We start from the raw sequence: 26009 nt of genomic DNA on the forward strand, positions 1-26009 counted from the left end.
TTATTTTTGTTTAAGGTTTTTGGCATAATATTGGCCACAACTTTATTAAATTACAAGCAATGTGAGTCGTTGCTTAGGCATTGGTTGTGACTATCTGACCCCACACGGGGACAGTCTGACATTCGCATGGCTGCAAAGTCAGAAAAGGGTAAGACACCCGGGGAGAGAGACGGGACTGGGAACCATGTCTCACCTCTCCCCAAATGCTCCCTGGGGCTCTTGCGTGGCCCTAGCCCCTTGACAGGGTTCGGACAAAAGCATAGCGAGCCCCTGGGTTCCTTTAACAGAAAACCCTTGCAGCAGCAGCAGCATTTTGGAGGGGCAGGCACAGCCAAATCCATACCCCTCCACCAACCAATTCCCAAACCAATGCCTAACCGCAACCTTACAAGTTGTGACGATTTGCTACGCCGTAGGCAAAAACCAAATGGCACCAGCCAATCAGCCAAATGGACAAAATTCCTACCAGGCCCCTGCCCCAAAAGCAGACGACCCCATGACAGGCATAGCAAGGTCAACGCAAGAGCCCTAAATTAGGGAGGGTGGGCGGGTGATCTGATGCGTGCAACGAAAAGAGAAAGCTCAACGCTGCATGCAGGACATTTAAAGACTAGGGTTGTCAATCAAAAAATGGCAACATATAATACACCCTAGCAACAGCCAGCCCTCTGCTAATGGTGGCCAAACTCTTTCCCGCCCAGCAACAGCTTTCTAGCCCCCACCACAACACGTGCTCTTCATGAAGGAGAACACGCTTTGTGATTATTGTGCCTTCCTCTGTAGCTCTATGAAGACTCACACCCAAATATGCTCTGGGGACCCCTCAGTCCTCTGAAGCAGATTTGGAGTGAGGAGTTTTGGAAGCTGTTGGGAAGAGGGGGAGATCACCAAAAATTGCTTCCCATTGTATACTGTCTGCCGTCTTCAACATGTTTCTACTGTTGCAGTTGCCATAAAAATCTAGTCAAATCAGGTGTTGCTTTTCATTGGGCTAGCTAGACTTTAGAAATACTAGAAATGAACTCTACTTCAACCATACGGTTTTCAAGGGGGAAGTAAAATACGATGATAGTTTTTCAAAATCACTGAAGACAGTTTGGGGAATTACTTTGTATGTGCTCCTTTCTGTTGGCACAACTTCAGAAACCCATATAGATGATCAAGGAAATCTCAGTGGGCTTTCATTAAGGAGAGAATACCGTACATGTGTGTGTTTGTGTTTGTGTTTTTGTGTGTGTGTGTGTGTTTCATATTAGTACCAGCATATCCTTATCAGGATAGCAGATACTGCACTCTTGTGATTGCCTAGAACTTTATAAATCAAGTTCTTCATTTTTTTTATAGCCATTTTTATTTTAAACTATGTGATTATTAATCTCAAGGCACAACCAATTCCATCATACTGAAAATTCAAATTCCCTAGCAATAGGCCAGCTGCAACAGCTGCGCTGCTTATATGAAATGAATATTAACTGTATGCCGTGTATACAAACCCCACCGGTCACCTCAAACATGACCTGAGACTAAAGGTTTCTTTTGTAACTGTATTGGATTGTAGGCTATATTTTCACTCTGCTGGAGTCCAAATGGTTCTTTCTACGCTTCAGTGTCAATCACACAGGACCATGAAACGGATATAGTCTGAGGTCTTGACATGTAGCATGCCAGAATTGTACTGCAGATTGATAACTAGGGAGAATCACCACCAGCTTACATTTTTGAGGGGAGAGGGAAGGCAAGGCAAATAAAAATAGTCCTCTTGTGGATTGAGGGGAGGGAATTCTGCACACACAGATAATTTTGATTAAAGGTGCATTCCTCTGTACTGCAACTTCTTGTCTCTGCATGCCCTGGGTTTGTACACATACCTGTGAACATCTCCAAGGAACACAAACTTTGGCAAAAGAAATGCAAGCAGACAATGAGGGAATAAGTCCTATGCCGAGAACACAAATTTCTAGGCTTGGTATCTATGAGTGATTCCCAACACATGCTTTTTGTTTGTTTAGACTCCTGCAAGTATTTTAAATTTTTGTTCCACAAATGAAACTTTTGCATCTAGAATGAAATATTCAAATGTATGGCTATATCTTCTGGTGCCATAATAATGTGAGATTTGAAATACAGACATTGCTGTAGATGGGTTCTTTTCTGGAGAGTTGCCAAATTTCAGAGCGCTTGGCAATGTTCTCCTAGGTATATCAGATAGAAGTAGAATTCCAACATAAAAGAAACTATATCTTTACAACTCTGGATTTCTTTATGGATCATTTGTAAATAGGGTTTTGTTAAGAGTGTAAAAATGATATATGATACATTTGCAAATTTCTTTATATCATTGCTTTTAAGGTCATTTTTTAAATGCTGAGATTACTTCTGGAATCCACTGTATGTGGAAGACCACAATCTGGTTCCCAAATGCCTGCCTGCCACCTGCTTTATCTACCCTTGATTGCTATACTGTTGGTGATCAGTTGATGAATATATGAGCTGACTCTGTGAGGTCAAACGCTCAATGCTCCTCTCCCCTAAACGAGTTCTGGTTTAGAGCCAGTTGCACTGCCTGACACTCAGAAAGTGCAGAACAACAATGGGGTGTGCAGCATGTTGCACAACAGGGAACATTTTGCAGTTTAATGAAGGAGAGGAACGTGGGGCCATAGTCAGTCTTCTGCACTCCATCCTAAAGGGTACCAGAAGGCAGCCAGTTCCTAAAAGAAAATTGTACCTTGCACCCTCTGTGAGTTACCAATGGGGTAGATTGCTATGAAGCCAACCCAATGGACAAGAGAAGGGGCAGAGCTGAATGCACAATTGTGTTCTGTTGCACAACATGGATCTAAAGCGAAACAGCCAAAACAGAAGGGGCATGTTAACTAGTGCTATTATACCTTAGAGATCTGAATCTGTGTATTGAGAGAATCTCTTTTAATGCTTGGGTTGTGAATGGAAGATATGAATATAAGGGGTGCATTTTACTGCCTGTAGGCTATTGAGCAACCATGCAGCGACAGCCCCAGCCCCCAGGGATCATAAGGAAGGAATAAAGACTCTGACAACGTATATGGAATTAAAATTAGGCCACAGCTTTATTAAACTTCCGAAGGTAGGAAGACCTTGGCTTAGGCCTTGGGCATGTATCCCTCCCAGCCCCCCAGCCGGGGGAAACTGGGGCTCATCAGGGTAAATGGGATATGGGGGTGCTCTGCGAGATGTAAGTGTAGCAGGCAGCCCAGCCCATATCCCCGCACGCAGGGTAGTTCACTGACAGCCTTTCCGTGTATGGCCAGTGACACCCATATATATAACCCCTTTAAGAGGGGACCCTGGAACCGCAGACGCAGGGGGGTGAATCACCTCTGCATGCCCCCTCAATATAGGGAAGAAAAGACTAAAGGATTCCACCCAAGGCCATAACATAGAGGAGGGAGAAAGGTTGTTTTCTGCTGCTCCAGAGAAGCGGACACGGAGCAATGGATCCAAACTACAAGAAAGAAGATTCCACCTAAACATTAGGAAGAACTTCCTGACAGTAAGAGCTGTTTGACAGTGGAATTTGCTGCCAAGGAGTGTGGTGGAGTCTCCTACTTTGGAGGTCTTTAAGCACAGGCTTGACAACCATATGTCAGGAGTGCTCTGATGGTGTTTCCTGCTTGGCAGGGGGTTGGACTCGATGGCCCTTGTGGTCTCTTCCAACTCTATGATTCTATGATAACAGCCAAAGTTGTGACAAATTGCTACGGGGAAGACAAAACCTGCCAATGCAGGAAAAATTCTTCCTGGTCCTTCAACAGCAACCAGTCAAAAACCGCAAAAGCGCCAGCTAAACAGAAAGAAAAAGTTAACCTGCAAACAAGCAACATTAAAGTGAGGGTAGGGAGGGTGAATCTCCAGAGCCGACTGCCTGGCTATTGTCAGCTCCACCCCCTATTTTTAAATGGGGCTGGCCCCACCTCCCAGCAAGAAACTTGATTACTGAAGCTGGGTATGAACCTCCAAATAAAAGCACTGAGAGGCAAGCTAGCCCCTGTTTGCCAGTAAGCTCCCTGGGAACTGTAGAACCATGAGCGATCCCGGAAAGGGCACCCACAATGTATAGTGTGAGTGCTCATTATTTTATTTATGGGAATGGCAGGTATTTGTTTCCAGAGATAGCCTCACATTCATCAAAGAAAAGCAGTGTTTTTTTTAAAAAAGACACCAGCAGCGGCAACAACATAGGAATGAAGTTGTGCTTAAAATCCCACCAGTGATTCTTCATGTTTTAGAGGTTTATTTGGCAATCAGTAGAGCAAAAGGAAGCCCCTTTAAAAGGTTTGCTCTTTTCCACATTTGAAATATTAACTATACTTTGGTGTCCTCTCCTGGCTTGTCATGTATAGATGACTGGCTTCTTAAAAATCTTTTTTGTGACTATATTTCATTGAGAAATGGCTGTTCCAAATTATTTCGGTTTGCTGCTCACAACAGGTTGCTCCCAGGATGAGTATAGGTATTGCTTCCTATCCACAGAGGGCTTGGATTCCATTTTTAATTATTATGAGGTGTGTTGCCTGAACATGCAAACATCCAAAGTGTGACTAGGGGTGTGCAACGCCTTTGCAACCATTATGCCTCCTCAAGTCTTTCCTGTATTGCTCAGGGAAGATTCTACATTCACTTCCTACACATGTTCCTTTGAACACAAGTAACTCCTTAGAGACCCTGATCATGCAAGAGGATTCTGTTCACATTTAAGTAAGCTCTTGGTTCAGTCTTGACCAAGTGCAGCTGGTAATTCTGTTGCCCCAGAACTTCCCTCTAGAGGCACTTCATAGATTTCCCCGCCTGCTGTTTTGGGTATGAAAATAATAACCAAAGTAAGGGTGTAGAACTTGTAAGATTTTCTATAATAATCAGAGTCTCGTGGTGGTGTGTTGATTTCACGTGTTGAAATAGCCTATAATAAATAGCACAGAGAGGGGAAAAGACATTTCAGATTTCTGGAAACTTTCTGTTTTTAAAAAATGGAGATGTGAGAGCTAAGGAAGGGTAAATTGATCCTTCCTATCTACTTTTCTGGCAGAACAACTTGGTCTCTGTTGTACCCAAACCCACCTATTGCTTCCTGCCTCACTTAGACAATCCCTTCCTGATTAACTGATTTCCAGGGCTCTAGATCCTGTAAAGGGTGACACAGGCAAGTTTGAAAAAGCAACTTGGCAAAGCTTGTTTCCGCAAACGATACTGTGTGCCAGATTTTAATTGAAGGGAAATTTTAGACTTCCTTCAGTGAAGGTGTTTTCATTCTAGTATTTCCTATGGGATGGTAAGGAAAATCAAAATCAAAGTAGCTTTTTTAAAAAATGAATGCATGCAGTGGGCCACATGCAGTTTCACAGCCTGAGCTTCTGTGGTATGTTTGTTGACAACGTATACACATTGCTAAGCAACTACCTCTTATAGTTCCAGCAATCTGTCGTGTCCTTTCAACACGTCCTTCAACGACATTCCCTCTCCACTTTTGACTGAGAACTTTGAAGTTCATTTATCACAAATGGCTGCAGCTGGAAATCTTTACAGGACATGAATGATCTGAACTAAGACTTCAAAGATTGGCTGATTTATAAGTGGTTTATAGGCCTATATAACAGGCCGACAGGAGCTGTGTCTGCCTTATTAACAGGTGTTGCTTCTTAATAGCAAGTGCCACCTTTTAATACAGATCTGAGGTTTACTATCCCACCCAGGCCTGATGCAGGTTGAGATTTCAGCCAGAGGATGAGATCAGATAGGGATCTGCAAAAGCCAATCCCCTAGGGATCCATGTACTTCTTTGATATTTTAATCCACCCAGACTGGGCTTACAATGTGATCAATGCCTCTCTGAGGGAGGACATGGCTCCCCCTGCTTAAGATGTCAGTAGTTAAATCTTCCTTTGGGGGGAAAAATGGATCCTTTGGCTCTGGATAATTATTGCCTAGTACTATTCTTGAATAAGATTCTAGGAAAGGTGGTGGTTTCTCAGTGCTCGGTGGACTTGGCTGATCCTGATTATTCAGATCTGTTTCAAGCTAGTCTCCAGCCTGGTTTGGGGACCAAACAGCCCTGGTGGGTGACATATGCTGGGGAATGGTCAGGGTTACTGCAACCATGTTGGTTCTCCTGAACCCCTCAGCAACCATTGATACAATCAACCATGGACTCCTTCTGAGTGACATAGCCAGGGTAGGTTTTGAGGACATGGTGCAGTCCCTTCTGGAGGGACATAGAATCATAGAATCATAGAGTTGGAAGAGACCACAAGGGCCATCGAGTCCAACCCCCTGCCAAGCAGGAAACACCATCAGAGCACTCCTGACATATGGTTGTCAAGCCTCTGCTTAAAGACCTCCAAAGTAGGAGACTCCACCACACTCCTTGGCAGCAAATTCCACTGTCGAACAGCTCTTACTGTCAGGAAGTTCTTCCTAATGTTTAGGTGGAATCTTCTTTCTTGTAGTTTGGATCCATTGCTCCGTGTCCGCTTCTCTGGAGCAGCAGAAAACAACCTTTCTCCCTCCTCTATGTGACATCCTTTTATATATTTGAACATGGCTATCATATCACCCCTTAACCTCCTCTTCTCCAGGCTAAACATGCCCAGCTCCCTTAACCGTTCCTCATAAGGCATCATAAGACATACCCGCAAAGGTGGTACTGGGGAACTCCTGTTGTGCCTCATTGACCTTTTGGGTGCCTTAGAGTTCTGACTCTTCCCCCATGCTTTGTAACATCTACCTGAAGCCACTGAGAGAAGTATGCAGATGACCATGCTACTCTACCTCTATTTACCTCCAGCTATTTCTTGGGAGACTATGGAAACTGTGAACAAATGTCTGCACTTGTGTATGAGGGCAAACAACCTGACTTAATCTAGATAAGAGGAAAGTTCTACAGTGGGGAGATGATGGACTGTATGGACAGGGAAGGCTGCATATGTGTGAAGCTGCACTCTCCCAGAAGACCCATGTGGGTGCTCCTGATTTTGGCACTATCTGTTGAGTTGCAGGTGGCATCTGTTACCAAGGCTGCTGTTTATCAGCTCTGACTGATTCACTGGTTGTGGCCCTGTTTGGAAAAGCTTCAGGTACTGATTCCTTGTTTGTGCAACAAAACATGCATCACCAATTCTGTGTCAGCAGCACTGATTGTCTGTGCATTTCCAGGCACAAATTAAATTGCTGATGGGAAGAAAAGGAGGCAGAAAGAGATTTTACTTTCTTGGGTTCCATGATCACTCCAGATGGTGACAGCAGTCATGAAATTAAAAGACACCTGCTTCTTGGGAGAAAAGCAATGACAAACCTAGACAGCATCTTAAAAAGCAGAGACATCACTTTGCCAACAAAGGTCCGTATAGTTAAAGCTATGGTTTTCCCAGTAGTGATGTATGGAAGTGAGAGCTGGACCATAAAGAAGGCTCATTGCCGAAGAATTGATGCTTTTGAATTATGGTGCTGGAGGAGACTCTTGAGAGTCTTGCGGACTTCAAGAAGATCAAACCTATCCATTCTGAAGGAAATCAGTCCTGAGTGCTCACTGGAAGGACAGATCCTGAAGCTGAGGCTCCAATACTTTGGTCACCTCATGAGAAGAGAAGACTCCCTGGAAAAGACCCTGATATTGGGAAAGATGGAGGGCACAAGGAGAAGGGGACGACAGACTACGAGATGGTTGGACAGTGTTCTTGAAGCTACCAGCATGAGTTTTACCAAACTGTGGGAGGCAGTGGGAGACAGGAGTGCCTGGCATGCTCTGGTCCATGGGGTCAAAAGAGTCGGACACAGCTAAATGACTAAAGAACAACAACCTTCAAACCCCACATAGGTTTGAGTGGTCTTTCAAATAACCTCATTCTAAGACTGGCCATGGAGGCCATGTTCATGGGCTAATTAGTAAGATCTATCAGGTTGGTCAGCACAATAGACAGGGCCTTTTCGGTGGCCATACTGTGATCCATGGTGATGTCCACCACCAAGAGAAAGTGATAGCCTAAGCAACATTGACATCAGCAGGACCTTGGACAAGGACCAAGGTGCTGGTTCAGGACCATGGTTAGCAATCCTGTAGCTGAAGAAGAAAATGTAGGTTGCACCTGCAGTGTCTAGGAGCGACTGCCTGTTTCATGGTCAGTGCAAGAGAGTCAAGATGGAAGTGCCCTTCCACTGTGCCCATGGTGCGTCTGACCAATTAAAGGGCCAGTAGATTTTTCTGCAGTGGTTGACTTTTTCTAGGCAGTGGGTTTTGGACTGCTTTGAGGAAACCTTCTTGGGACTTTTCTCATCATCTGAAAAGCCTATAGTCCAGTCATTGGAGTCCAGTGGTGGAGCTGTGGAATCAGGCAATTGACAGGTTGTTAGCCCACCCACTGGTCAAAATGGCCCACATGGGGTGGGGACTGGGAAGCTGTTAAAATGACCCACCAGCTAGAAAAAAAATCTCCACCTCTACATAGGTGGCTTGTGTGAAATTATCGTTTTACCTTAAGCCTCTGGATACTCCACAATTTCTTTTGCAGACTGGTTCTCTTCTGCGTATATTCTCTGTCTCTGTTTAACAGCATGCATTTAAAATTCGCTGTGGGTAGTAGCTTTAGAGGAAAGAAATCTAATTCTTCCCATGAACTCTGTTCTATCAAGAAATCAGAAAGATAACTCAAGTCTCTCTGGTCAATGAACACTTAATCAGAGAGATAACAAGACTTGAAATGGGATGTGCTAGGCTACTAAAAATACCTTATCAATGTCCACACCCCGTCAGCAGCTTCATTCTGAAAATTCCCAGGAGACGTTCCAAGAGAAAGAGGAAATCTAATTTTGTGTTTATCACTTTTGTTACTTCCCTTTTGACAATACTCATCATGCTTAAGAGTAATGTCATTCCTAAGAGGGCTGAATGTTTCACGCTGTCTATTTAACCATTCCTTTTTGTTCGCCATTTTAGCTATGTTTCCAACTCTTTAAGGCCAAAGCTGCACATGATTTTCTCTGAGTAGGAGAGACAGGTTCTGATAGAAAGCTCATAGTGGAACATTATTTTATGGTGAAACTCATTTATTGAAAGATACAGGTGTGCTCTGATCTTGCCTCAAAACCAGCCTCACTGAATTTATGTTGGCTACTGGGCTCATTTTAGTGCTCTCTCTTTCTGTCTCTCATATGAGCTTTGTTTGGTTGTTTCACTTCACCCTGCAGGCAGGGGCTCCCCCAGGATTGAATGCCCCCCCCCAATAAAACCCCTATAGGTTAAGGAGGAAGGTTTTGGCTCAGCCATCTCCATGACATGCTTTTTCTCCTTTGCTTTTTTGTTTTAACAGGCAGAAAAATACTATTTAACATGTTGTTGTTTTCAAAGGGCAAATAACACAGACAGCTAACACGCATAATGAATATGAAACATTCACCAGCACACACATTGTACTCTCTTATTCTGCCAACTCTCTGGAGCCAGTTTGGGTGGCGGGGTGGCAGGAGGGCACACAGGAGGAGAGGTAAAAGCCTCATTGTACCAATGGGACTCCTTGCCTTGGTATCCACTAGCACGACTGTTTAGTTGAATCCAACCCTCTGAAATCTAAAGAACATGAGTGTGACTTAGTGGGATACATCCCTAAGAAGCCCTGGCACTGTTCATTGTGTGGCCAGTTCGCCAAGCTATGTAAGTAGTTATTTTCAAACACAGGAGAGTCAGCTGTAGCCTGTCTCTCCATCAACCTCCTCCTCCTCCTCCTCCTCCTCCTCCTCCTCCTCCTCCTCTTCCATGTTACTTGAAGTTGCAGGTAGAGGGAGTGGTGGGGGTGGTAATAATTACTTGAACACAAGAAGGAACACCCTCCCTGCACCTCTAAGAATTAGCATGTTGGCGAAAGGCTGCACTAAAAAGCTACTTTTGGCATACTTTTCTACATCTGCAAAGTTTTCTGGAGTTGTGGGGAAGCCTTCCAACATTCAGTCTCTCACTTTCAGTCCATGAGCTGCTGTTCATATATAAAAGCCCTTAGATTTCCAGATGCTTGTAAGGTTATGCAAGTGGGTTCATTCACTTGTTTTTAAATAGCAGAAGTGAATGTTCTGTTCTGATAATGGTTCTGATAAGAAGAAATTGCAGTTCTTGCTTCAGAAGAAATGCAATACGCTTCCAACGCCTGAATGTATAATTTCCAAGCTTATGGAGAAAAAGAGAATGACTAGAATCTAGTGAAAACACCTAGTTCTGTTTTATTTTTTTCCCATATACAGTGCAGGTGTTTTGACAGATGGGTGGACTTTATTTTTGTAATCGTCTAGGGGGAGAAATATGTGTAATATAACGTAATCAGCATTGTGTACCTTTTGTGTTTTGTTTTTTTAATCCTTCTGTGCTTGGCTCCTAAGTTTTTATTTTATATACCTTTTCATTGTTTGCTCAGGCGGTGTATATCTGTTTGATATACAAATATTGAGAGCCACTTAATAATAAATAGAGAAATTTTGTTGCCGAGAAAGACATATGAATTTATAAGTGGTGACTGTTGGCAAGAAACTTCAGTGCTAACACTTCATTCTTTGGTTTAGGCTGGTTCTTGTTCTCTCTAGAGAACTTTGGAACTTTATCTGAAACTAAGAAATTGGCAGAATAAGAGTGCAGAAGGATGGCCTGATGAAGCCAGAAGAGACTCATGTTGACATTGGACATTACTGATTCTCAAATGGTGTCATAATGGGAACCCTGTTGTCATGAGAAATCTGTCTAATGTCAATGGATATTTTTATCTAACATCTCCATTCTGCAAGCTCCTCACATGTCTTAAACGTAATGGGACCTGGGTGGATGGGTGATGAAAGCAGCAGGGCAAATGCTGGACACTTCCAAAGCATCTCTCTGTGTGTGGATCATGGCCAAAAGAAGCACAAAGTAAATGTACTGCTGTTAATAATAATAATAATAATAATAATAATAATAATAATAATAATAATAGGACAGGAGATATATGATGAAAACAATCTCCACTTGAACTGCAGTCAGCACCCTTTCACACTCTTCCTAATAGAGCACATGACGCCCTTTGGATGAATAACTTTGATTGGACATGGGATAATGGCATTCAGATTCTCATTCCTCCTGGGGACTTTCGACATGCCACTGTCAGCCCTTGTTCACCTTCTGTGATCCCTGCTTAGGTCTCGCCCACTGAAAGTAATGGAACTAAAAGTCCTTAACTTTGGCTGGATCAAACCCATGCTTCATGACACACAAAGATTCATCTCCAGATCTATAAAAATAATAGCAAATGAGACAATGCATGCAGAGTGCTTAAGGAAAGCACTACAAACGTGCAGTACACTATTTTTCCATTCACAAGCAACCTCCCAATTGTAGCTAGACAAAAGATCATTACTGGTGTGGAGTTACATGTACAAATGTTCCTCTGAGAAATATTAATATAATATAATATAATATAATATAATATAATATAATATAATATAATAATGATTATATAATATAAGGCTAGGTTAGAACTCTTCTCCCAGACATATATCTTTTTCTATTTCAGAGATCATTTTATATGGGGGGTGTGTGCATTTAATCATGTGATTTCCACTTGCAATTTGAAGTGGCATAGCCTAGGAACAGTTTTCCCATTTATTGAGGGATTTGTGTAGATCAGGAATAAGCGTTCATGCACTTCAAAATTGTGTGCTTCCTTATTTTCCCATCTGTTATATTTAGAGAGAGAAAGAGAGAGAGAGCTTGTGTGTGCGCACGCACGCACAAACACACACACACACACACAAACACACACACACAGGCACAAAGCCTTTGCTGTATTTGCCAGCATCTTACACCAAGATCACACAAGCTTTAACTACTCTGTATTGTTAGCATTGGCTCTGCCATTAAAGAACAAATATCCTGTCGGCTGGAGGGTAAGGCAGCAACAGTGAGCTGCTGCCAAGTTGGACAAGCCCATTTTGAAGACGGCTAAGTCATTCCAGGCTCAGAGCCAGAATAGCGGGAGGAACTGCTTTGCATTGAAGTCGGCATACTTTGTCACCCGTTTCCAGAATAACACTGTTTGCCAAGTTTCACAGCTAAGACATGTCTGAATACCATCATACCATCGCTCTGTGGAGTGAAGGGGAGAGCCCTAATAAAATTGGCAGAGTATTTCAGTCTTGGCTATGTCATAACAAAGCCCACAGGGAGGCTTTCCTATACCATTTGGCAATCTTTTCACAAATGCAAATTTAATTAGGTTTTATGACAGCCTGCATCTATGGGGCCCAATACAGTTTTTATTGGCGTTTCCTGTTTCCAATGGAGTATGGCTGTTTGGGTGGCAACCAATGTTAGAACTTGTCCCGTAGAGAGAAGGAAAGGGGGTGGGTTGCGGTAGGTAGAGGATCTTCTACAACCAACATCATGGTCCTCTCTCTCAAATGGTGACTTTCAAATTGGAACAGAAGGTCAAGTCCGGGTGTCGTTCTAGTCTGAGACAACAAACAATTTTATCGCATCTTAACAATAAATTGTTTTATTGTGTCATAAGATTTTGTGGACTGTAGATTAGAGGATTATACAATGGTTGAGGTAGGCCCTAGTGCAGAAAACTTTATGCTACAATTAATCATGAAGGTCCTCAAGTCGCTTCAGAGTCTTTGCTGCTATAGATTAAAAGGACTGCCTCTCTGCGATATCAGACAGGCAAATGATTAAATGCATATTTTAATATGTAAGCCCTTTGAGTCTCTCCTATGGGAGAGACATGGGGAATACTACTGTGTTGATTTCCTCTTGATATTTTGGTGGGTTTCAATTCATTAACCATGGTGTCCAGCTGGAGTGACACTGGAGTGACACTGGGACACTGGGTATCTGAAGAAGTGTGCAAGCACATGAAAGCTCATACAGTGGTGCCCCGCAAGACGAATGCCTCGCAAGACGGAAAACTCGCTAGACGAAAGAGTTTTCTGTTTTGGAGGTGCTTCGCAAAACGAATTTCCTATGGGCTTGCTTCGCAAGACGACAATGTCTTGCGAGTTCCTGCTGGTTTTTTTTCCTTCCCCCCCTTTTTCTAAGCCGCTAAGCCACTGATCCGATCAGCAGATAAGCCGCTAAAAGCCTCTAAAAGCTGCTAATAGCGCTAATCCGTTAATCCGTCAATGGGCTTGCTTCGCAAGACGAAAAAAACCGCTAGACGAAGAGAATCACAGAACGGATTCTTTTCGTCTTGCGAGGCACCACTGTACCAATAACAAACTTAGCTGGTCTCTAAGGTGCTACTGGAAGGATTTTTTTAATTTTGCTTCAACTATGGCAGACACAGCTTTTTCTTTCCATTCTGTCTGAACCAAGGTGGGGTATAGATGTACTCGACTGATGTCTGGAGATGGTGACAGGCTAGATGAGGGCCAAAAAACCACAGTTAAACCTTGGTGATGGTGGTGTTGTAGATAGGTTCATGTGGGAACTGGGAAGACAGATAGCTTGTTTCGGATAAGATACAGTGATACCCCAGGTTACAGACGCTTCAGGTTACAGACTCCGCTAATCCAGAAATAGTACCTCGGGTTAAGAACTTTGCTTCAGGATGAGAACAGAAATCACGCGGCGGCGGCAGCACAGCTTTAGCAGGAGGCCCCATTACCTAAAGTGGTGCTTCAGGTTAAGAACAGCTTCAGGTTAAGAACAAACATCCAGAACGAATTAAGTTCCTAACCCGACGTACCACTATACTTGGGATATGAACTACTTACAGACAAATGGCGTGCCAGAGGCAGATCAGAAGAAACATGGTGGGTTGCATGTGATGATATTGGTCTCCCCCACGTGCCTGGACAAGATGAGTGAAACTATAGTCTGATCCCAGCCTATGAGAATGTCAGCAATGGACACAATGCAGCCAATGTTCATCATGACTAAGGTTGAGCTCCTGTGTGTATTTTATAGGGAAAAAACTCCATTCAACAAACTGATATCAAAGTAATAATTCATAGGACCTGACAGGCCCAGTAAAGCAAAGAATGAGAATTAGGTGGCCACCCTAATGCAATTTACCTAGGAGTGAGTCCCAATGAAATAAGCAGACCTACTACTAGGAGTCCGACTAACAATGAATATCACCCAGTATGTTTTGTTGAATCAAACAGAATGTGGGGAAAAACTTCACTTTGAACTCTTTCCCTCAGTGGAGATGAAATCTTTGCCATCAATTTTATGTCGTTTTTGTGGTTTAATATCCTCTTTCACTCACTTTTTTTTCAGTTGCATAAAATATATAAAGGAAACTAATCTGCTGTGGCTGTATACGGCTGTAATGGAGCTTAAAGGCTCTTTTAAAACAGCTGTAAAACACAGGAAAGCTATTTTAGCCATTGCAACTGGAATGGAAACTTTCAATGGTAAATAAATTTATTTTATAGTTGAAGGTTTATTGCTCTTAGTAGCCCCTCCTAGTGTTTCATTAGCTCTTTTATTTCTATAATCCATCGTTAAAAATACGATGCGTTGTAGATGAGAGACAAATTAAAAAGAGAGAAGGTGGGATACATATTTTGCTGTCAGTTATATTAGCATTAATTTGGACAAACTCTGTTGACATTAATAGAGCAGCACTGTGTAAATCCGAAGTAATTGATGGAAGAATTTAGCCTAAGGGGGCAATTCACATACCGCTTAACACTGCTTGTAGTCTCCTTAACTTCATTGTAGCTTTGGAAATGCAACTGGTCTGCAAATCCGTATCTAAGAATTCTAAAGGCAGTCTAGCAATAAGCAGACCAGCTTCTTACTTTGTGACTTTTTCAAAAGGCCATATCTTGGTGGCTGAGTCCACATTTTGTGCGTGGAAGTTCCTAACATTATATCCAGTTCAAAAGATCTTAGGTAACAAGAATGGGCAAAAACCCTGAAGAACTCCTATCCACTGCTCAAAGTAGGGAACAATCTTTTCATCCCGATATGTCATCACAACGTTTATTTTATTTTTCAGAAGAAAAGCTGAAAAACAATATGAATGCTTTCACTTCTTATCTTAGGACCAGCATACATCAAAGGGGAGCATTATTATTTCATTTGGATAGGGTTGTTTATAGCTTGCTTGTGAAATAGCCTGAAGCCCCCCTGCCAGGCTTCGTCTCACCTGCCCTGACAGATTCACTGTGCTTGACAGGCTTCCCAAATTCTCATCAAATGCTGAGATGTTGCAGATGAGGGAAACTGAAGGAAATTCAGGAGACGGTTGCCTGGGGGGAAGGGGGTTGGCTTCCAAACTGGCAATTAGTTTCCACAGATGTACAAGAAGTGCCAGGAGGAGATGGAGCCAGGAGGTCTTTTGAGGAGAGACTTCACCTCCTTTCCCAACCCTCACTGGTTCCATTATGAAACTGTTTTAAACTTACAGCAATGTGGGCAGTAGTTTGTTTTCCTCATATCCCAAACTAGCCATCATTTTATGTCTCTTTTGGCTTCTTCAAAGCACACTTGAGCCCAGCTGCTGTCCACATTCAGCATGAAGGACACGTCACCTGAGGAGCAGAGACTTTATACTGCAATTGCTCTGCACCTCCTTGAGGTTGGAAGATGTTCTGCTCACATGGCCTTTTGGCAAGGATGTGAAGCTCACCTGTTCTGAAAGGCCTATGGCTTCTGCATAGGCACTGTAGCCTTTCTTGCCACTGCTTGTGAAGCTGTTGTTTCAGACTGTGTATAATTATTATTTATGTTCAGTTGGAAAGCCACATTGAGCCTTGGAAGGTTTGAAATGAGAAAGCAATGGTGAGTAGCTGCAGAAGTTGTTATGTAGCATGCCTGTGACAAAGAGAGGATTCAGTATTTATGCTGACTTATTTTCTGCTCCTTTTTTGCCCTTTGTAGAAAGAATGTGCTAACTTTGTCAAGGTGCTTAAGGCTTACAACCAAACTCATTTGTATGTCTGTGGAACTGGGGCTTTCCATCCCGTGTGCACATACATTGAAGTTGGAGGTCATCCTGAGGTAAGTCTGCATCTAAATGCACCAACTTAAATTTTAATTGAATCAGTCATGAGTTTGATGTCTTCCAAAGGAATACTGATGGGTCTGTGGATGGCAGTGAAGCTTTTTATTTCAGTCCTGGTAAAGCTATATCGTAATTCAGAAATGTAGGGCCTACTGTAATTGGAGTTAAGCACCTCCAAGCCTCATTTTAAGCATGTGCTCTAACCTCCCAATGAAACCAGTGGGGCTTAAAAACCCTTAGCTGGTAGATCACACCCATAAGCCATTTTCTGACTTTCTTCATGATTAAATACATTTAGCATAGCCTCTGTGGTTTCCAAGGCCGGCTGCTCATGTTTCTGTTTCTGCTCATGACTGATAGGTAGCTATCTAAGCATGTCCTCTTATCAGCACCTTTGTTCTGGTGCCAGTTTTCCCCTTAAGAGCCGCCTCCCAGTCTGTGGAGTTTGACACCATGGCTCTTTTCTCCCCATCTGGAGTGTACAGAGCATGCCACATACGTGCATTTCCCAGTTTTCATATTTATCTGGAGATGGTTTTTGTCGAGTCAAATGAGGCCTGGCTTGTTTCATTTGCTCAGTTCTAAGTGCACACACCCAACCCTGGGACTTTCAGGCATGAGAGCAGCGCTCTTGCACAATTCCCACAGATTTCACTGGGTTTCCCGCAGGAGAGTATTGGGCAGATTGTGCCACTTCTTTCTCTGCTGTCCTCAGTGTCAGTTGCAGCCCAAACCTACATAACACCAAGCACAGATTATGGGATGTGTTTGTGTGTATGTGTAGCTCCCCAGCAGTGAAGATAACCAATGAAGGAGGCCAATGGAAACCAAAGGCTTGCTTGTTAGCTTACGATTATTTATTTATTTGTGACATTTATTGCATTTCTAGCCCAACTTTTATCCTAGGAGCTCAAGGGGGCACCCATGGTTCTGCCCCCTCTTCAAGTATTCCTCATAACCACCAAGGTCCAAGGTCAACCAATGAGCTCCATGGTCTCCCAGGTCCTAGTCTAACCATTACGCTACACTTGCATTTTTTGAATAAAAAAAACCCCACCCCACTTTGCAGTTATGGTGTAGCTGCACACTTTGTGCCTGAAAAAGGCCACAGATTAAGTTCCTGCAGCCTCCAGAACACAGATAGCAAGGCTCAGTGAGCTGCTGTTAGACCATAGTTGTCTAGACTGACCAACAGAAGGAAAGCCCGACTATGGCATGGGCTTTACTGAGACACCAGCAGTCTTTGGCCCTTTATCAACTGTCAGGGACTACCCACAGTTTTCCCATGAAGCTGCAGAGGAAGAGAAGGGAAGCACTGACTCTGCTAAGAGATCAGCTGGTTTCGTGCTCTTTTTAAGCATTTAGCAGTAGCCATTCCATCAGGCTCTCAGCTGGTCATTAAAAGGAAACTAACTATAAGAATTGGTGCCTGTTTCTTCTTTTTCTCCTCTACTATCCCATCCCTTTTCCCTTTTATGTTATGTCCAGAGAACTGCCTTGTTTTCGTTTTGATCCACTCTGGGAGCCTTTTCAGCTGAGCAAGCAGGGTTTTGAATAAATCTAGTTGCATGTGTTCTGTGGAAAGCAGGGACCTATAGCTTCCTGAATTTGCCCAGGGAGGGAGGGGACAGGATGTTCTGTATTAAAATAGGCCCTTGAAAATAAGGGCCACATCCCAAAACAGGAAAAGCTGTTTTGATGACCTACAGACCTACCTGGGGTGAAGCTGAGCAACCCCATTCAGCTAGACTGATAGGCACAGATGCTGGGCTTCATGAATAGCTCTTTGGCATCCTAAAACTATGTATGTCATAGAAACAGAGGAAGCTGACTAGCCTTGACTCTTCACTAAGCTAAAGTCTTTCCATCTTATTTGGCATCGTTCATATTGTACCCTTCAGCATCAAGAAGGATCACAAGGGATTTAAAATACAACGCAAGTCCCAGCAATGAAACAAGAAGAATTTACAAGCAGGGCAGCAGTTAATTTAAAAAATGCACCGGTAGTACAATAATACACATGTCTACTCGGGAGTAAGTCCCATTCCGTACAGTACTTCCAGATAATTGGCAAATGATCGCTAAAAAAGAATCCCACGTGCAACGGTTCAAGCATATGGTGCCAGTAGAGGCCCGACTGCATTGGCTGCCAAATACCGTATTTTTTGCTCCATAAGGCACACCAAACCATAAGGTGCACCTAATTTTTAGAGGGGGAAATCAAGGAAAAAAATATTATTGCCCCCCCCGCCCCAAAGAGCTTCTCGGGGCTGCTGGGGGAAGCCCGCCCCCTCCCAGTCCCAAAGAGCAAAGGATCCATCCCGCTGACTGTCTTGGCTTCTGCCATAGCCGCACGCAGCCTCTCCTGGTCAGGTCAGACTGCGCGTGACTATGGCAATTCTCCCACCTCCCACAAAAGCCCATAAGAGCCATGCACCCTTTAAGGAGCACGCTGCTCCTGCGGGCTTTTCTACGAGGAGGGAGAAGGGACTGACTGGCTGTGTCAGTCCCTTCTTGCTCCTGGGGAAAAGCCCGCAAGAGCCGCACGGAACTTGTGTGTGGCTCTTGGGGGCTTTTTTCTGCCTGCCTCCCCCCTGCATTCGCTCCATAAGACACACACACACATTTCCCCTTACTTTTTAGGAGGGAAAAAGTGCGTCTTATGGAGCGAAAAATACGGTAATTTCCAGGTGAGATTCAAAGTGCTGGTTTTGACCTACAAAGCATTAAATGGCTCAGGACTGCAACATCGACCTGACCCTGCGATCATCAGCTGAAGCACTTCTTTCTGCACCTCTTCCACATGAGGTCTGGAGGGTGGCAACATGAATGGCTCCCCATTTGGGGGATGCCCTCCCCAGGGAGGCTGGCCTGACGCCTTTGGTGCTAGGTGAAAACATTCATCTTCTCCCAGGCCTTTGTCTGATTAAACAACCCATGGCTTTTTAAACTGGGAGGCGTGGGTGGCTATTGTTTTTGCTTGTTCCTGGGTTATGCATTTTTGTGTTTTTATATGTGATCCTCAGATGAAGGGCGGCATAGATCTTCAATAAATAATAGTAACTGAGTGCTCCTGTCAGTAAGGACTGGTTGCCTCTGCTTGGGGGAGACAGAAGACCCACATATTTGTTTCAATGTTCCCCACCCCATGGATGCACAACCCCAGCTCATGGGTGGAAAACTAGATGCTCAGCTCTCTCTACAGTGGTGCCTCGCAAGACGAAAAGAATCCGTTCTGGGATTCTCTTCGTCTAGCGGTTTTTTCGTCTTGCGAAGCAAGCCCATTGAAGGATTAGCAGATTAGCGGCTTTTAGCGGCTTATCTGCTGATCGGATCAGCTGATAAGCAGCTTAGCGGCTTAGGAAAAAGGGGGGGAGGAAAAGAAACCAGCAGGAACTCGCAATACATTGTCGTCTTGCGAAGCAAGCCCATAGGAGATTCGTTTTGCGAAGCACCTCCAAAACGGAAAACTCTTTCGTCTAGCGAGTTTTCTGTCTTGTGAGGCATTCGTCTTGCGGGGCACCACTGTATTTTACTTGACTGATCCAATCACATTCTGTTGAAACAACAGCAGCATTAAAATTCCAAAATCTATATTAAGGGAATCTATTTATTAGGCCACTCGAAACATAATAGACCTCGTAAAAGGCATTCCCCTAAAGTATTTTGGTTTTTTTAAAAAAAATTCCTTATGGGTCTGCATGGTTACCTTTACTTATTTGTGGATTTAAACTTTCACATGCTCAGGAATAGTTGGAATTTCTCCCATCACTTCATTTTCTCTTTGAGGTTTTTCTAATATACAGTGTGATTGTATTATACTAACAAATGTTTGATATAAAAAAAGATGCTTTACTTTTGTTCGTGAAGTAACTTGTCCAGTTATGCTTCCAAGGACATTTCAAATCCATAAAACAGATTTGCCTATGTTTTTCCCCCCTGAGAAAAAAAATGCATTTACTCAGAGACCACCTCATGAATTTGACATTCAAGTCTGCAGATTGCTACAAAAAATAAAGACATCATTATTCAAGTGAATGATGCTACACTTAATCGTTTTTAAAAATCAGATTTCCATCATGTAGAAAAAATTAACATATTCCTTCAGCGATGATTTAAGGACTATGAATATCCCCCCATTCCATATTAAAACATCTATTAATTTTTAAATGCTCTTTCTTCCAGGCATAGTTTTATAGAGTAGGTTCTTGTTATACTCTTGAGAGATTTATTTCAACATGTATTTTTGTCAATTATCAGTTGTCTCTGGACCACACACACAAACACACACAATCACTGCTTACTCCATTAAACAGATTTTTTACCCCTGAGTCCCATTTGGGAATTGGTAGACGTATTAATTAGCTTAGTACCGTAAGATGCATGTCAGTCAATTATTGGGTATCTGCCAAGAAGACTGTCTGCAGATAGATGGCAAATATGAGATCATTTACTTTTACAGTTTTATAAGCATGCAAGATCACCCCCCCCCCACACACACACACACATAGGCACTTGATCAACAATTTATGGAAAGAGAGATTAGAGAAGAGAAGCTAGCATAATTTTTTCCACCAGGCACATACTGTCAAATGGAACTATATATCATTATCCATACTCTCTCCAACTCTCTCCTTTCTGTACATTATGTGTGGCAAGAGCGATTGAGACTGTTTTGGTTGGAAGGGTCCTTTCTTTCCACAGCTGTTGTGTTTAATCACTTAATTTTAGATTAAGGTTGCAACAATCACATGCACATTTACATGGGGCTGTGCTATACTGACCACACTGGGGCTTACTTCAGAGTAAACATGCCTAGGCTAGCGCTGTATTTGTTTGTTTATTTGAAAGAGTGTTCACCCAACTATCAAAGTTCACCCAACTAATCACAATTTTGACATTTAAACATAGATTAAAAGCGACCAGCAGCTAATTTGGTTTTCTCAAGTACAGCGCAATTCAACCAAATATAGACTGGAACAAAAATTATTTCAGAACTCTTTTTCTTTTAAATCCAGCAGTAATGAGAGCATATCTATTACCCAGTGAAAAAATTCCAAAAGACCCTTATCCCTGGTCCCCATTGGGCTAGCTGCTGTCACTGGTACACCAGAAAGCAGGGTGTCTGTGGTTGCTCTCAGTGCCCAGGTAAACTCATTCAGGTGTAGGCAATGTGTTGAATAACTTAGTCCCAAGCCATTTAGGGCAGGCATAGGCAAATTCTAGCCCTCCAGATGTTTGGGACTACAATTCCCATCACCCCTAGCTAACAGGACCAGTGGTCAGGGATGATGGGAGTCCCAAACATCTGGAGGGCCGGAGTTTGCCTGTGCCTGATTTAGGGCTTTAAAAGCCCAATCAGTTCCTTGATATGGATCAACAAATGAACAGGTGGCCAATCTGGCTGACACAGAACAAGTGGGATATAGTCTCATTCCCACAAGCATTCCTGCTGCCTTGTTCTGTTTCAGAGCAGTCCTCAAAAGCAGCAGCCCCCTCCTTGAATTTTTTTTTGGGGGCTGCTCTTGCCCCCCCTATATGGCACTCCTACTTGGATGCAACCAAGGCACTTGGCCCTGTGGCTTTGTCAGCTAAGGTTAGGTAGGTCCATAGCTTCTGAAGAAGCCTAAGCCTATAAAAAGCCCTCCTAAGATGGACTTGACTCTGTAGTCACCTCTGTAGTCAGCTGTGAGTCCGGGAACATTCCCAGACCCCATGGTCCTTTAAGGGGAGTGTGATCCCAATCAAAGTAAAAGGTCAGCCTCCATTCACATTAGCCAAATTCCAGATCCACAGTACTTCTGTCTTATTTGGATTATACTTTGCCTTATAATCCCTCACTCATGCCAGTGCTATTGACGGAAAGCGTAAGTACTTGAAAACCTTTCATTTGGTGAAAAAGCTGCCATGGGTGAATGGTTTGTAATTTTATTGACAGTTAATTTTTTTGGTGACGCAAGTATGTCTATACCCTCTAGGTTTCCCAAAGTAACAAGCACACAGGCACATAAAACCATGCATATGGCTGTATAAAAAGACATGTACAGTCATACCTCGGGTTACCAGATGCTTCAGGTTGCGTTTTTTCGGGTTACGGACTGCCGAAACCCGGAAGCACTGGAACGGGTTACGCAACGCATGTGCAGAAGCGCAAAATCACGAACCGTGCATGTGCAGAAGCGCCAAATCATGAACCGTGCATGTGCAGATGCGCCGCTGCAGGTTGCGGACGCTGCAGGTTGCGAACGTGCATCCCGCATGGATCACGTTCGCAAACCGAGCATCCACTGTACATTAACATAGTTACATCATTAAGCTGCAGAAATATAATGCCACATATATGTTCCTTTTCTTGTATAAGTTGAACATTATTATTGTGCAGGCTTTTTTTAAAAAAAACAAAAATTCAAATTAAAGACCGACAATTCACAATCTCCCCTGATTGTGAATGCACGTAGCAATGCAAGTAAATCAGGGTTGAGTCAGAACTGCCCAAACCCATGGATAAACCCATTTAAACCAGAGTCCTCTCCCATGTCTAGTTGTGTGGCGATTCCCGCCCCCTCCCACAGATAGAATAAATAAAGACACCGGACACCAGAATTTAGGTTAATGGGTGAAAAATGGCCACAACTTTATTGATTACAGGTAAGAGCGGTATTGGCTTTAGGCATTGGCCCTATCAGACTAACCGGTGTATCTGAAGAAGTGTGCATGCACATGAAAGCTCATACCAAGAACTAACTTAGTTGGTCTTTAATGTGCTACTGGAAGGAATTTTTTTATTTTGACTATGGCAGACCAACACGGCTACCTACCTGTAACCGGTATAACCGGGAAGGGTTAAGCACCAACAGGGGGAGCCCCCGACATGCACATCCCTAGGCGCTCCCCAAGGGGTTATCGCTCGGGAGCGCGCTTTAGGCCCTAGCCTCCATAGGTTTCGGACGAGGCGACGCCCCCCGGAGTCCTTTAACGAACTACCCTTCAAGTTTTGGGGGAGGTGATGGCGTTCCTTCCCCCCAACTCATTTGCATAATAATACCCCTGCCAATGCCTAACCGCCCAAACCAAAGGTGTTGTGATGTTTTGCTACGAGGTAGGCGAAAAAACCAAGTGGCTTCCAAAATACAGCCAATTAGCCAAATGGAAAAACTCCTACCAGGCCCCTTGTGGCGACCAGCCGAAGCCCATAGCAAAGTCCAAATGCAAACCTAGAGGGTGGGTGGGTGGGAAACCGCAGCTGCTGAAAGGAAAGAAAGGGGCGAGCACGGGCTGCCCCGACCTTAAATGCCCCCTCGTAAGCCCGCCCCTGCCGCCAGTAGCAGTAAGTGATGAATATTAATGAACCCGGGAATCCCTGAGTCCCGCAGGGCTGCAGCCAGCCCCGCGAGGTTGGAGATGGGGGCGTGAGCCCGCAACCCCCCCTCCTTATGTCGGGAGTGGCTTTGTAGGAAATAATGAAAGCATAAATATGAATATGGGAGCTCACAAAGCACCATAATGGAGGCCTCTGCAGCTTTGGCCGACATCAGTTTTGTGTAGTGGCATTAATAAACATAGCTGAATGTGTGTGTTTGGTGGCCAGCTGCTACTCTCCTGGCTGTTACTGCATCTAGCAATGAAACTATGAAAGCACCAGTTGCCTAACAACATAGAATGTGTCATTAAATGAACCCCATGCCATTCATCAGCTTTGAAATGTTATAGCTCCTAACATGTCCATTCAGAAGTATAAATTGCCTAAGGAATGCTGAGATAGCTTAGGTGTTCCAGATCTTGAAATTGCCAAGAATGTATTAATGAATGAACTTAGAAAGTGAAAAAGAAGCAGCTGAAACATAGGAAGATGTTGCTTCTATGCAACATGGCTTTGTCTGCAGTCCTAATGCCCACCTCCACCCTAGCACTGCTGCAGAAGGTTAGGCTTAGGTGGGGTCTCTGCTGGCCAGCAAGCTCTATTCTTGTTTGCCATAAGGCTCCCCAATGATGTTAGCATGGGTGGACCCAAACCTGGTACATTTCCCAGAGATAGGCCCTGAGTGAGTCCTTCTGCTGCATCAGTCTGCAGGTGTTGCAGCAAGACAGAGGGAGAGGATTGACCTTTTGTGCTTCAGGTTTTTTTCCAGGGAACAGATTATGTATCTTCTTTTCTTCCACTTCTTTCTTTCTTCTTCTCTTCGGTGTCCTCTGCTCTGGGCCATTATTGGGTCATTATTGGGTTACACACACACACCTGAAGGTGGTAATGGTTGATGGAAGGAGCCTGAGTGACAGTCAGGGAAGGAAATTTGCAGATGACACCAAACTGGGAGGGGTGGCTAACACCCCAGAGGACAGGATCACACTTCAAAACGACCTTGACAGATTAGAGAACTGGGCAAAAACAAACAAGATGAATTTTAACAGGGAGAAATGTAAAGTATTGCACTTGAGCAAAAAAAATGAGAGGCACAAATACAAGATGGGGGACACCTGGCTTGAGAGCAGTACATGTGAAAAGGATCTAGGAGTCTTGGTTGACCACAAACTTGACATGAGCCAACAGTGTGACGCGGCAGCTAAAAAAGCCAATGCAATTCTGGGCTGCATCAATAGGAGTATAGCATCTAGATCAAGGGAAGTAATAGTGCCACTGTATTCTGCTCTGGTCAGACCTCACCTGGAGTACTGTGTCCAGTTCTGGGCACCACAATTCAAGAAGCACACTGACAAACTGGAACGTGTCCAGAGGTGGGCAACCAAAATGGTCAAAGGCCTGGAAACGATGCCTTATGAGGAACGGCTAAGGGAGCTGGGCATGTTTAGCCTGGAGAAGAGGAGGTTAAGGGGTGATATTATAGCCATGTTCAAATATATAAAAGGATGTCACATAGAGGAGGGAGAAAGGTTGTTTTCTGCTGCTCCAGAGAAGCGGACATGGAGCAATGGATCCAAACTACAAGAAAGAAGATTCCACCTAAACATTAGGAAGAACTTCCTGACAGTAAGAGCTGTTTGACAGTGGGATTTGCTGCCAAGGAGGGTGGTGGAGTCTCCTACTTTGGAGGTCTTTAAGCAGAGGCTTGACAACCATATGTCAGGAGTGCTCTGATGGTGTTTCCTGCTTGGCAGGGGGTTGGACTCGATGGCCCTTGTTGTCTCTTCCAACTCTATGATTCTATGATTCTATGAAAGATCTCCCCGGGTGGGAGACGGAGAGAAGAAAGGAAAGCTCCCAGGTGAGGAGAGCTGGGAGGGTCTACCACTTTCTGCGGGTGACAAGGGCTAAGAGCTACCAGGACTCTGCATTTTCTTTCTTTCTCTGTTTTTATTTAGATTAGTTTCTTTTATCTTATTGTATTGTGAAAAAGCTTTCATAAAATCATGTGTGCGTGGAACAGATTACAGTGGAACCTCTCCTTGCAACAATAATCTGTTTCAGAGGTCCGTCCGGAGGTTGAAATGGGTCGCTGGGAGAGGCGCCATTGTGTGCAGGTGCAGGTGGCAATTGCCCGCTTCTGCGCATGTGCAAACCAAGTTAGGTCCCTGGATTCCTTTAACAGAATACCCTTCACATAGGGATGGTGAGACCATGGCGGCATAGCAAGGTCAAGCACAAAATGCCCTAATATTAGGGAGAGGTGGGCAAGTGTTCCGGTGCACGTGCTGAAAAAGGAAGTCTGGGACACATGCAAGGGCTTATATAGGCCCCTCAATTCATTTAGACTGCACCCCATTGGCCAGATTAAACCCAGCAAAGAGGGACCTACCAATCGGGTGTTGTGGCAATCCAATAGACCCACCCACAACCAGGAGGTCAGTCTCCAGGTCTCACTGCAACACTGCCTTCTTTTAGGGAGGTCACGATTTAGCACTATCCAGAATCTAGATGAATTTCTGGCTTTTTTTTACTTCTTTGCCACATTCTCTGATGATGTGAAGTTAATGCTTCATTAACATCACACTAAAATGTAATGCTGTAGTAATATTACTCACTTTCAACTGACCTGTGGTAGCCTGGTCAAT

The 26009-nt window shown here is 43.8% G+C and overlaps 1 protein-coding gene and 1 long non-coding RNA gene across 2 annotated transcripts in view; one reads left to right on the forward strand and one right to left on the reverse strand.

Moving 5' to 3' along the window:
• LOC309532749 overlaps positions 1-26009 on the reverse strand; it is a 232571-nt gene that overhangs the window by 144906 nt on the left and 61656 nt on the right. The gene's annotated exons all lie outside the window — the stretch shown is intronic.
• The window catches only part of SEMA3A (semaphorin 3A), a 204662-nt gene that overhangs the window by 81280 nt on the left and 97373 nt on the right, over positions 1-26009 (forward strand). The window contains exon 4 of the mRNA XM_082223102.1: positions 15878-15997. Within this exon, the coding sequence (XP_082079228.1) occupies positions 15878-15997 (120 nt within the window). The remainder of the gene's footprint in view (positions 1-15877; positions 15998-26009) is intronic.

Source organism: Podarcis vaucheri (genome assembly GCF_965113315.1).
Source record: "Podarcis vaucheri genome assembly, chromosome: 5".
NCBI classification, from domain to species: Eukaryota; Metazoa; Chordata; class Lepidosauria; order Squamata; family Lacertidae; genus Podarcis; species Podarcis vaucheri.